Below are 14,489 nucleotides of genomic sequence, written 5' to 3'. Positions count from 1 at the left end.
CAGGCACCATGCTAGTAATTCTTCTCTGAACACAATATTCCAAATTTGGCCTAACCATGATTTGTACAATGAAGTTATAACCTCTTTAGACTTTAATTGATATTTCTGTTAAAACAATCTAATATCCTATTTACTCTACCATTTGCAGCAGCTCACAAATTGGATGGCTTTAGAGACTGGTGAACTAATACTCCAAGATCCCTTTTTTTCATAACACTGTTAAGGTTATTTCGATCCCAAATATACTTATAATTCAAATTATGATAACCTACATATATTGTCTCAGATTTATTACAATTAAAACCTTTTATTTATTTTCTGAACTTACTTAGTGATCTTCATCCTTTTGTAAATCAACAGCATTTCTTCAGAGCTATCATTACACAAGGCCTTGATATCATCAGAAAATATAAGTAATTTATTGACTATTCCTTCACGTGTATTATTAATGTGAATCAAAAAGAGCAAAATGTCTAAGCCCAGAGATGACATTAAGCCAGTTTGAATGAACTCCATTTGTTTTCTTCCATCCAGCCACTTTTCGATTCAATTTGCTAACTTATCCTCCACACCTATTTTTAACCATTTATTACAAGCTTTTTATGTAATACCTAGTCAAATGCTTTCTTAAAATCCAGATACATTAAATGTACATCTTTACACTTATCTGCATAAGTAGTAACCTTCTCAAAGAATCTCAAGAAATTTGTAATTCAAGATTTTCCTTCAGAGAATCCATGTTGAGTATTCAATAAAATTCTAAACTTTGTTAAATAACTATACAAAGCATCTTTTAACAGACTTTCAAAAGCATTTTTTCACAACTTATGTAAGACTAGTGGGTCTTTAATTACTGGAACAGTTTTTTCACTTCCCTTAAAAAGGGGAGATACATACATTAACTCCTAGTCCTCTAGTACATAAACACTGTTCAAGGACTGACAAACAGTAGTAGAAGTGGCTCATGTATTCAATCTTTAACCTCCTTCAAAACTCTTGGGGAAATATTATCTGGCCCAATAGTCCTATTGTTTTTTTTTTTCAATTTCCCAATTTTTTTCATAATGAGCTCAGAATTAATGCTGTCACCTTGTAGGACCTCATTTCCATTTATCAACTGTTCAATATGTAAAACACTGCTTAAAATTTCATTGGTAGAAAGCATAGACTAAGCAAAAATGAATAACCCAGCCATCTCGTAATCATCAGATTCTCCCTATTCTTTATCATCCCTCAAGAGCTCTACCTGCATTTTAACATTTTATTTACCATTAATGTATTTAATGAATTCTTTACTGTTAACCTTTCCTTGTACCTTCTTTTTTTGATGTTGTAATTTCATATTTCACCAACTTTTTTGATCTCCTGTAATCTTCTAAATCTCTCATCATACCAGTCAATTAAATTTCTTCAATGTATGATGCTTTTCATTAATTATATATCTCTTAAACTCTTAAACCTGGTTTTTTACTTGCAGCTACCTTTTTCTTTCTGTAAGGAATATATTTATTCTGAATATTGTCATGTATTATAATTGACATTGGATGAGTTTATGATTTATTATGTTATGTACTATAATTTATCTCAGATGAGTCTCTGAATGTTAAGTATTACAATTTGAAATAGCTGGAATTTTAATTTTTAATTTAGAAGTAAACTAAATTTTGTATTTCAGAATGGCTTGTATAGGTACTAACACTTTTACTGATAAGGACAGAACAACGTTTCGACCTTACTAGGTCATCTTCAGGTTAAGAAATTTGATATTATCAAATTTATGATATTTGCCATCAAGATTTATACATACAGTTTTCTTTCTTTACACAAATATATTTTAATATACAAACAGCAATACAATTTATAATTAGTTATTACAAATATTAGTTTATATACGAGTTTTTTAAAAAAAAGACTTACTATACTGAGTCTTCTATCCAGTCTAGAAATGAATATTTTATGAATGGTTTAGGTCCACGTGTATAAAGGAATTATCAGTTTATACTGTTACACCTTGCTTAAGCAAGCTAGCTGTCTTTTCTTGGCTGGCTTCACACTTCATGCAAGCTGACATTTCACCAACAAAGACATTTAATGTCCTCTTATAAATACTAACATCCAAAGCTAATTCACTGAAGTTAAACAATTTGTAATGCTTAAAATCTATAAACATATCTGGTCAGATTCTGTAGTTTTCTGACAATTAAGTATCAATCACTATTATAGCTTCTGAGGCTTATAATATACTGACTGTAACTGACCAACAGTATTCTGTTACTGTCTTTACTTGTTGTGATGATTAGCTTTTACTCATTAGGTGAGATTCTTGAATTTTCAGCTGGTCCAACAGTATGCTAGTACTTTCATAAAACAATTCTTGTTGATTCTTACATTCAAGGATCTTTTACAAATTTAGAAAACAATTAATTCACATTTAACAATATATGTTACATGCATTGAACTGAAACACATAAATATACTCTTCAAAACAAGAAACGCAAAAGGGATATTTTTGTTATTTTAAAGAGAAATATATGTATTAACGTTACAAGCTCAGAGTATGTGATGTTACACGTGTTAAGGCACTGATTGTCAGACCAAAATGACAATAAGAGTTGTGCACTTTGAAAACGGAGGAAAACATCGGATTTTTCGCCAAAACGCATGTGTGTCCAATAAATTTGTTTGAGAGATCTGCATGTTCTGCAAGTGCAACATATGCAAAATCTCTATAAAAGTGACGGGTTCTCGGTTTCCATAGCTCAGTGTTAAGCCACCGACACGCAATACAGTTACGCCAAGACTGACTGAAGCACAACGCAACAACGCCATTGGTCGCTTTGAAGCAAGTGAATCTCGATCAGATGTTGCCAGAGCTGTGAATGTCCACCCAAGCACCATCACAAGGCTATGGAAACGTCACCAACAACATGGATCAATTCGTGACCGTCCACGATCTGGCAGACCTCGTGTGACCACGCCCGCACAAGATTGCAATATCCGGTTACGTCACCTTCGGGATAGGACCACCACTGTGATATCTACTGCCTCAACCATACCAGGGCTGCGTAGGATTTCTGATCAGGCCGTATGCAACCGTCTACGAGATGTATATATGCAAAAACGGCTGGTTTGGGTTGAGAAAATATTTTACATAGAAGAGCGAACAACGTTTAGACCTTCTTCGGTCATCGTCAGGTTCACAAAAAAAGAGGTAACTGACCGGAAGCTGACCACATGTTTGAAAGGGGCTGTGTAACTGAGTGTCGGAATGTAGAGGGCGGTGTTAGATGTTTGAATATATAATTTTATTTATTTTATTATATTAATATAGGTATAAAGGCGTTCCTTTATATTGGTTTATTTTGGGTTTAAGTTGTTGTATAAGTAAGGCTTCTTTAATTTTGCGTTTGTTTATGTTTGTTTCTTTATTTAGTATTTGAGTGTTTTCTATGGTTATGTTGTGTTTATTTGACTTGCAGTGTTCGAAAACGTGTGAAGGTGACTTTTTATGTTCTTTGAATCTGGTTTCCATTTTTCTACAATACTTCATCAACATCAATAAGTTTCCTCCACAAACCGTAGAAAACATTATACACACACACCTAGACAGAAAGCAAAATCAACCAACAAAAGTAAATATATCTCACGAATCAAAAAATCACGAAACCATATACTGCTGTATACCATATGTTCCTGACATTAGCAGACAAATAACCAACATATATATTTTTGCATATACATTTCTCTACAAGTGGGTTTTCTCGACATCACTGATTATTATTTCGTCTACGAGATGCAGGAATCCGACCTCGACGTCTAGTCAGAGGCGTCATCCTCACCCAGCAACATCGTCAAGTACGGCTGTAGTGGACTCGGGCACATCGGGTATGGCCTCATCGACGATGTAGGCATGTTTGGTTCAGCGATGAATCACGTTTTATGCTTCGTAGGCAGGATGGAAGGACCCGTGTTTACCGTCGCCGAGGTGAACATTTTGCAGCAAACTGTGTGCAGGATGTTGACAGATTTGGTGGTGGCAGCGTCATGATGTGGGCTGCCATCGCCTAGAATGCCAGAACAGACCTTTTGCACATTCAAGGGAATGTTACGGCTCAACGATACCTCGACGAGATTCTTAGGCCCCATGTGCAACCCATCATGATGAACGTCAACGACGTTTTTCAACATGACAACGCCCGTCCTCACACAGCCCGACTCACCACTGTCTTCTTGAGACACCACAACATCAACGTTCTTCCCTGGCCCTCCAGATCACCAGATTTAAACCCCATCGAACATCTTTGGGACGAGTTGGACCGACGTCTGCGACGGCGACAACCTCAACCGCAGACTCTACCTCAGCTTGCAGCAGCTTTGCAGGCTGAGTGGACAGCCATTCCACAGGATGTGATTCGTCATCTCATCGCTTCCATGGGCAGGAGATGCCAAGCAGTTATTGATGCTCACGGGGGGCATACTCGCTATTGAGGTTGAGTGACGTTAAACTTCACTTAGTGAGCGTGGACTTCGCCTTTGCAGACTTTGGTTTGGATGTTCAGCAGTGAATGTGCAAAGTTTCACACATGTCATACAAAACTACCCGGAACAAACTTATTAATAATTTGTCTTATATTTTGCCTTTTGTGTTTCTTTTTTTGAAGAGTATATTAAAATAAATTTATAACAGTAAGTCTGTTACAATATTTAATTTTCCACATCTGATTAATCTCCAAGTAACTCAGCTGCCCAAATAACAACAGATAATTCTTGTTGCATTACTTCAGAATTTGCTTTTTTGATATTTGTAACTAAAATATCATTACTATTGGCCTGGCATGGCCAAGCGCGTAAGGCGTGCGACTCGTAATCCGAGGGTCGCGGGTTCGCGCCCGCGTCGCGCTAAACATGCTCGCCCTCCCAGCCGTGGGGGTGTATAATGTGACGGTCAATCCCACTATTCGTTGGTAAAAGAGTAGCCCAAGAGTTGGCGGCGGGTGGTGATGACTAGCTGCCTTTCCTCTAGTCTTACACTGCTAAATGAGGGACGGCTAGCACAGATAGCCTTCGAGTAGCTTTGTGCGAAATTCCAAAACAAACAAACAAACAAATCATTACTATTTATCTCTATGTGTGGCAAAATATCGAACCTAATACAGCAATTATCACTTGCATCCAGATATTCACCAATTTCTACCACTTTAGTCATTTCTATATTTGAGGCTAATAATAAATCTGAAATAGCACCGTTTCTTTCTAGTAGATTTCTTGACTAGTTGGTGAAGAAAGCCATCTTGAACAGTTTCTAAAAACCTTTCACCCTAACAATTCGACTCTGTCTTTTCACATTTTATAAATTAAAATCACTCATAATTATGACTTTTTTAACAACTGAAATCATAATCTCATTGTACAGTTTCTCGTTAATTTTATCACTATCATCTGGTGGTCTTTAACTTTACATCAATTTCAACAAATAACAACACTTATGTATATATGTAGTTGTGTGCTTCAGTTCAACTGTTGATTGGTTATAAATTTTGTAAGGATATGTTAAATGTAAAAGATTTGTTTCTTGACAAATGTTATATTGTTATCACATAAATTCAATAGTTTTTTTCAAGAAATATGAATCAAAAAATGTTAATATTGTTTTGAAATGAATATATGAATACATAAAAGGTTTTAAAGCCAAATTGTGGTAGAATTTTTCAATTGCTGAAAAAATTTATATAATAATCGTTTCAGAAGACATTTCCACTAACTTTTGTTCATCTCATATTTCCCACAAAGAAACAAAATTATAATCCTAGAGTACATTAATATCTAAAATTATTCTAGTTGAAGTGAAAAACTTATTTTATGAACTGTGAAATATGAAAATAGTTAATGTAAGAGGATCTAGTAAGAAAATATTAATTTAGAATTAGTTAAAAGTGTGCCTGTATATGTGTATATTATCAAAAATGTACTTGTAGCCTAAAAAATTGTTTGAGATCTAATTCTAATTAGTTATATTCTGAATATTTCTTATAGCAAAGCCTATCACCAAAATTTTGAACCAGAAAGACTTTTACATGTTGCAGAATCATTACAGGCTGACATGTATGGTGATTGGATACCCAATTCCACAGGTTAGTTGGTTATGGAAAATATGCAGTGACCTGAAGAATTGTGACCCTGGAAGCATTTATGGTTGGATACCAGTTAACATTTCTGACAAGAGTTCTCTGCCTAATATTTATGATATAAAAAGAACTATGGAAAATCCAGACTCCATTATGTTACATTTAGATGTAGTTGCTAATGTATCTGGTTATTACAAGTGCTTAGGAAGAAATTATCTTGGACAGGAAAAGTATATTTCTCAATTTATAGTATCTGGTGAGTTGTATATAAATAAACTGTATGTTTGTGTGTTTTATATGTGTTTATGTGCTTTACTATTGATTTGTAGTTTATTAATGTACGATCTGTAGCAATTGCAGTTTCATAACATAAAATACCTTTTATAAGAAAAGGTTTTCAATAATAATTACTTTTGAGTAATAATTTGTATATCTTTATTAGTTTGAAATAAAATCCAGAAGTCATTGGTTAAAAAAATACCAAACCATTGCTGTATTTCATTATACAATTAGGTCTACTCACTATATATATATATTTTCTTTTTTTTGCACTTTTTCATATTAATTTAAATTTTATAAATACTTCACTGTTTTTGTCTGGCTCCTTCACACTAAGAAACTTAATATTGTAATCTTGTACATCTGAAGAAAATTATTTCAGTATAACTATTTTAAAACATTTTGTGAAGTAAAGTCTGCAACATAAGTGTATATATATTTTTAGATCCAGAGTATTTGGAGAGAATGAAAACATTAATGATGTTATCATCTGTAAAAATGGTTGTATGTAAATTGAATGCTCATTATTATTATACTTACATGAAATACATAACCAAATGTTTATGATGTCATATATACCTGGTTTCTGAAAGCAATATTATGCAGTTTAATACATTTAGAATTTATTACTGCTTACTTTTTTGGAATATTTTTAAACTTGTTTAAGGACATTAAAACACTTATAATAAATATTATGTACATAAATAAGAAAATTACTTAAAGTTGTAGATCAAAATTTAAGAATCAGCAAGAAAATAACATGATCAGAATTCATACTCATAAACTTAATTTTCAGTTGTATTTAAATGCTAGAATACATTCTATTTTGTGTGTTCTTGGTTTTTAGTAGAAATCTTTATTATATTTCATATAACATTTAATCTTGAAAAGTGTCTTTTGCTTAATATGCTTTTAATTATTTTAGATGCCAGAAATGGATTTGAAGTTATAACAGTTCCATCCAAGCCTGTTGAAAGAGATGAAGTTAATCTTACTTGTCGTACTAACATTTTCAAGTATACCAACTTAACTTGGATGTGGTACTCTATGTATGAAGATTCAAATAATTCTCTTTATATTATCAATCAAACAGGTTTGTCATGAGCTTTAAGAAATGGCAATAAAAAAGTTTAGCTTTTTTTCTTCTCAACAGGCTATTTTCAATTCATCTGTACTCTTGAATATAATAAGCACTTTTGGTAGATACATATTGTCTCAGGTTTTTTGTGTTGCTACTAACTGTTGCATAGAAGGGAAATTGATTGCTTTCATTAATTAAAACCTTAAAATTGATGAACAGAATTAATGTCATTATGCAGTGTACGTATGAGTAATTTTTCATTTGTTTTATTCTTTCTATTTGTTTGGAACTGTTTTCTTATTAAGTTTTTAAATTCTGTCAAACTGCCAAAAAATATAAATATATGCATTTTTGGTTCTGTTTGTTTTGAATTTACCTGATTTTTTGGGTAAATAAAAAAGATATAAATTTTTGAGATATCAGAAAAAATAAAAATGATGAAGTATATTCATAATTTGTTTCATTACACCTTGCTTTTAATTCATACATATATTCTGTGTACACATGAAAGAGCACCTAAAATAATTTTTCAGTGTTGCTTTTTTTTTTTCTTACCATTTCTACATCAATGAGATGGTAGTCCTCTACATTCCAGACATGACTATAAAACACAATATGACCATTCATTTTCAACCCCTATTTAATCCTTTCTCCTTTTAATATTTACATTTTAGTGATTTAAAATGTCAGCTTTAAACTGCAATGTAGTTAAGGTTAAATTAGTTGTTTTTTTTACCCTGAGTTTTTCTTGGCAAAAAGATTGAACTTAATTATTAATATGCTAATTTCGTTCAAGGCTCTAACTCAAGTTCTTAGTTTTCTATAATGATTACTTAAAAGTAAGCAAACTAGAAGAATTAAAATAATTTATTTTTCTTTTACTGATATAATCTATTATTTTGATGTCTTTTTGTGCATTTTGTTTTTATAATATTATAATATTTATTTTCAGGTATTTCACAGTTTTTTGTTAGCACTCCATATTCTCTTTCAATAACTTTAGTCTTCCATAATATCAGCATAAACAACAGTGGAACCTATGAATGTTTGGCATGGCAGGAGAACACTCCTGAAATAAAAGACAATCAAATTATAAACATAACAGTTAAAGGTAAGTTATGGAAGCTAAGAATAACTAACATTGAAACAGTTGAGAGAATAAAATTAATCCATCTTTTCATGAACTTCATAGTAAGAAAGGAAAATATTTATTTTGTGTGTGTGTGTGTGTGTATATATATATATCTGTATTTCATTCTGATCACATGTGCCCTGTTCATTACTCAATGGTAATAACTCTCCCTCTGGCTGGTTGAACTTGAGGTAAAAATGGTATTATCCTGCTTTGTCCCTGATGGTTGGGTTTTGGATTGAAGTTGACTTACCTATGGTATGATTCTCATTTTGCCCATGCATGAATGTCAGTTTCAGGCGGTAAAGTTTTGAATGAAGCTGTCTGACTATGTATGGTCCATTACACCCTAGTTACTCTACACTTTCAAATACATCCCTTATTTTACACACAATTAGATGTGTTCCTGATTTTTGTCTATCCAATTCAGTCTTACTTTTTTCATGTCTGGGCAAAGAGTATATCTGGTATAGAAGTGGTGTGGTCTTCCATGTGTCATCCTCTTTCAGAGGATATTTTTCATCCTTGAAATGTGGGATTCTAACCATGTGTTTGTGTGCATAAGTAAGGAAGTTATGATATTTCTACACTGAAAATATTTTTCTAACAGGTACTTTCACTCACACCTCCCATTTTTCTTTCCCCAAAAGTTGAAGCAATAGTTAAATAGAATAACATAGAAAGAGTTACATACATAACGTGTGTGTGTGTGTGTGAAATGCATCTATTGGTAAAAGTTTTTTTGCATGATAATTTGGATGAAAGAATCAGTTAAACTATGTGAATTGAGAGTGTAAATAGAAATATAAGGCTTGTGACATGCATGAAAACAAGAATAGAATGTAGCATTGAACAAGAATAAATTTATGTGAATGGAAGTAAGTACCTGTTGGAAACATATTTTCAGTGTATGAAAATTATAACTTTTATTGATGGAAAATTTCTAAAAGTAAGTTTTGCATACCATAATATCATATTTTTTCTTTGTGTTACTGCATTCCTTATTCATCTCTAATAAAGGTGAATTTTCGTATTTTACAGTCAATTTACATTGCCAACTAGACTTTTCTGATGTTTTTTGTTGTTAGATTTCTATTGAAGAAGGTTTATAAATAGGAGATTTTTTTTCTGAGACTCGTGTCTATAGTTATATTTATAAATAGAGAAGATATTTCTGATATCTTTTTGAATATATTTTTTCTGTGATCAAAGGCTAATATGTGTGTTTAGTGAAGTATCAAATCATAATATTTCAAGACATATTTATTTATTTATTTGGAAAAGCAATATGCTTATATATATATAAACTATTTAGCCTCGAACGTTTTTAATTTTTCATATGAGTTCATAACCCTCTGAAGATGCCAGATGAACCTCTAAGTTAAAGACAATCTGATGAAAGTAAATTGCATGCAAAGACAATAGAATTGATGTAAAATGGATACCAAAAGTCAATGTATGCAATGATTTTCATTGTAAAATATTTGTTGTATGGTTGCAGTCTAGAATAAAACTAAATAAAATTGTATGATATGTAATTCAAATAAAAAAAATATTGTTTTCATAATGCAAAATAGTGTGAAAAGAAACAAAAAAAGATAATTATATGATCAAGATTCTGACTACATCTTCATTTCAGATTCACAAACACAAAAGGTTTTTGCTTAAGAACTAAAGCTAATTATTCTGCATACTGAATATGTAAATGTTTTATGTTTATTTCTGCAGCAATTAAGAAGCCTGTCTACACATTGACAAATTTGAATGGTTCCGAGATAAAAGTTGAACATAACAAAGAATACCAACTCCAGTGTTATGCTACTGGAGTTCCCTGGCCTGTCATTACATGGTATAAAAACAACAAACTATTTGATGCGACTAGTCTCTCTGGAGTGGAATTTAAAGAAAATAAGCAACTTCTCATCTTCAGAAGAGTTGTGAAGAATGATGAAGGCAATTATAAATGTGTAGTAGAAAACAGAGGGGGTAAAATTTCATCTGATGCACGGTTGCTTGTGGGCCAAAGTAAGTTTACTGCTCATACTTAAACTAGTTATTAAGGTGTATAAAAAAAGGGGAAGGATATTTTAATGCCACAGATATTTTCTTGCACATCTTTTTTAATTAACTCAGCATTATTGTTACCTAAATATTAAAATTCTGCGACTCAACCATAGGAAGAAGTTTAATTTGTTCATATTATTTGTAATGTGTCACTGAAAATAAACATATTCTTAATGATGTTTAAGTTACAACTTCATAGACATTCTATTAATTTATTTGTATTACAATTGATAGCACTCCTGTGACTCAAAAGTAAGCTTGAGGGCTTATAACACTTAAAACTCTGATACCCATGATTGACATAGTGCAGACAACCTATTCTGTGGATTTGCTCTTAGATCAACAAATACATTTTTTCTTGAAGTTATCAGTTATAAAAAATTACTTAGTCATTAGTTGGTACATCTTAATTGGAAATTAAAACTTATAAAAGAAATGTAATCTTTTTGTTCAGTTTTTGTACAATTCCAGTTAAACAAGTTTTTTTTCAACTGTTTTCTTTGAAACGTACCGTGATATATAAATTATAGATGTTAGTAGTTACATTTTTGTATTATAATTAATTATTCACATTTGAGTCATGATTTGGGTATATTATTTTGACATGTTTTCGTTGTTGTGGTGTTGCCCTTTGATTAACTTTTAAGAAATGCTGAGGATTCTTTTTTTGTCTGAATTTACTATTAAGTAAAACTTTCAGATTCATTATTTTTATTTTGTTCTAATTTTTATGTATGAAAGAATTTTGTTTTTATTTGTTTCAGGAGTAATTTATTTCCTTTGTTTTGTTGTTGTTAGATGAAGCACCAGTTGAAGTCAGTGGCAGCCAGATAGCTATTATTGTCATATTTGTTGTAATTGGAGTTGGATTTTTTGCTTTAGCTATTGTACTGATAAAAAAGATTCATAAGGAAAAAGTATGTCAACAGTTTTATTTAATTCTACATCTTTTGTCTTGTTGAAAAGTTAATTGGTATACTTGTGATTAAATATACAATATATTAGTGAAATATAACGTATTTAATAAATACTTATTATTTAAAACTGTATTAATAAATGTAGCTTACATAATCACAAATTAGGTTATCATGAGATTGATATAAAGTTTCAAGTTTCAACAGTTATGTTTCTCTAAAACATTTAAAGTTGATAATTTGTGAACTTACATTTAACATGTTTTTAGAAACAAAAAAGGGAGATGGATTTCTTTAGTTATGCCCAGTTTGAGCATGGACAGTTGCATATGTTCAACTCTGATTTGCCTTTGGATGAACAGATAGAGCTTTTACCATATGACAATCGTTGGGAATTTCCAAAAGAAAACTTGAAACTGGGCAAGTAAACATTATTATATTATAGTCTTTTACATTACTCATTATAAATTGTTCATTAATAAAATAGAATAATTAATATGCTTGGATGCATTTAATTACTCAGAATTTCAGTGATACAAGTCCCACAGTGGGTCAGTTGTATGTTTTCTGGCTTAGAGTACTAAAATCTGAAGTTTGATTCCCTGTGGTAAACAAAGCACAGATAGTCCATTATATAGCTTTGTACTGAAAAACAGCAGTGAAAAATGCTAACATCATTTACTTATTTGATTTTTTATGGTCATTAAGACACCTTTTTATGCATAATTAAATGATTTTGTAGATTAAATGAAATTACACTCTGAGATGCACAGCTAACATAAGTTTTTTTTTAAAATATTGCAAATGAACATCAAATTCGCTAATTTTATCATGATTGTTGTTAATAATTAAAACATACCAATTTTACATGAGTTATTGACAGGATCTTTAATTCTAATGTTTTTAATTCTGTCAGAATAATGTTATAATGATATACGAGGGCTGTTCAAAAAATACGCGGACTGACGTCATAAAACAAAATGTACTTTATTTAGAAGTTACAGGTCTGGGACCCCTTCAAGTTACTCTCCTCCCCAACGCACACACTTATCCCAACGGTGTTTCCACTTGTTGAAACAGTCCTGGTACGCTTCTTTTGTAATGTCCTCCAGCTCCTTCGTCGCATTTGCCTTAATCTCGGGAATCGTCTCAAATCTTCTTCCTTTCAAGGATCTTTTGAGTTTGGGGAACAAGAAAACATCGCAAGGAGCAAGGTCAGGTGAGTAGGGGGGGGTGGGGAAGAACAGTGATCGAGTGTTTGGCCCAAAACGCACGAGTTCTGAGGCACAAGTTTCGCAGCAACGCGGTGCATCTTCAATTTTTCGGTCAAAATCTCGTAACAAGATCCAACTGATATCCCAAACTCTTCAGCAAGCTCCCTAACAGTCAGACGTCGATTTGCCCGCACCAGGGTGTTGATTTTGTCGACGTGTGGGTCGTCAGTTGACGTGGAAGGACGTCCAGGACGCTCATCATCTTCAATGGACTGTCGACCATCCTTAAAACGTTCATGCCACTTGAAACATGCCGTACGCTTCATAGCAACATCACCGTAAGCCGTGTTAAGCATAGCAAAAGTTTCAGTCGCAGATTTTCCAAGTTTAACACAAAATTTCACAGCAAGTCGTTGCTCCTTCAGGTCATTCATTCTGAAATCCGCCAAACGAAAAAATCGCACTTCACTTAAAACCGCGTAGCTAATACACAAATGAAGATATCTGCAATTGGGAAATGGCGTCGTAATCAGCTGATCTGTGCGAACCTAGCGACACCAAGCGGATTCCACTGGAACCAACTGGAGCCGCGCAATTCAAACAGTCCGCGTATTTTTTGAACAGACCTCGTAGGTTAATAGCACTTAACTTTTGGAATGAAGTTTGTCATTAAGAAGCTTAGATGTTTTAAAATTTGGATTATACTCTTCTATTTTTTTCATTTATTAACTTGAAATTTTTTACATCCTTAGATTTTATTTCTGCATTTTATTTTGTCATGCAAAGTAGCAAGTCAAGGATGTGGAAAAAGGTTCGTCTGATAGAAATTCTGTGTAACAAAACTAAGTATTGCAGGCATCATAAGTACAATATATTATACTTTAGTAAAAACCTGAAACACTTTACTAAAATCTATAAAGCATTAAGATTCAGACAATAAAAATGCCATTTTAACAATTTTACTGGGACCATATCTAATCACTGTTAGAGTTACATTTAGTACATCTGATAGAGATGATTATGCTACTGCTAAACCTCTTTAACCATCAGATTAAATCTTTTTCTTGTGTCTCCTTACATCAAATGCTGACATAAAACTTAGTTCAAAGAATATAATTATAATGCATAAGTCTGTTTGAACATACTTGTTCCTTTGTCTGATATAAATGTGTAATATTTGTATAAAGTTTTTTATAATTAAAAATTATTAGATATATATGAATATTTAAGTTTGATGTGTTATGATTTTGTTGATTTAAGTATAGTACTTTGAGAGCGATAGTTTATCGCAGGTTTGATTATGTGACTGTTTTTAATTCGTACATTTTGTATTTCAGTTGTTATGAATTGGTGATTATGTATTATTACATCATGTTTATAGAACCTTCTAAGTTTTCTCATTGTTTTAAATTGAGTATTATTACATCATAATATCACACAAAGTGTGAAACATTCTATGTCTGTGTTGGGTTATAATGCACATCTAAAATGTAGTTCAAGTTAGTCAGTTGATAGATAAATCTAGACTGTGTGATTGTGGGTTTATCCATAAAGAGCATAGTACAGTAATTTTTCAAGTGAAATTATCTTGTCAAATTGTGTTTTAAAGTGACTGACCTAGCCTCTGTGTACTTTGACAAAAAATAAAATTACTTAGAGGTATGGATAGAATTGTGGTAA

At 32.0% G+C, this 14,489-nt stretch overlaps 1 protein-coding gene across 8 annotated transcripts in view; it reads left to right on the top strand.

Moving 5' to 3' along the window:
* The window catches only part of LOC143253198 (vascular endothelial growth factor receptor kdr-like), an 87,208-nt gene that overhangs the window by 48,306 nt on the left and 24,413 nt on the right, over positions 1–14,489 (top strand). For all 8 annotated transcript variants that reach the window (XM_076506645.1, XM_076506642.1, XM_076506649.1 and 5 more), the window contains 6 exons: positions 6,034–6,381; positions 7,330–7,497; positions 8,438–8,596; positions 10,346–10,642; positions 11,480–11,598; positions 11,865–12,015. In XM_076506645.1, the coding sequence (XP_076362760.1) occupies positions 6,034–6,381; positions 7,330–7,497; positions 8,438–8,596; positions 10,346–10,642; positions 11,480–11,598; positions 11,865–12,015 (1,242 nt within the window). The remainder of the gene's footprint in view (positions 1–6,033; positions 6,382–7,329; positions 7,498–8,437; positions 8,597–10,345; positions 10,643–11,479; positions 11,599–11,864; positions 12,016–14,489) is intronic.

This window comes from Tachypleus tridentatus, chromosome 6 (assembly GCF_004210375.1).
Source record: "Tachypleus tridentatus isolate NWPU-2018 chromosome 6, ASM421037v1, whole genome shotgun sequence".
NCBI classification, from domain to species: domain Eukaryota; kingdom Metazoa; phylum Arthropoda; class Merostomata; order Xiphosura; family Limulidae; genus Tachypleus; species Tachypleus tridentatus.
Note: the sequence above shows the minus strand (reverse complement) of the source record. Positions and strands in the feature narration are given on the sequence as shown.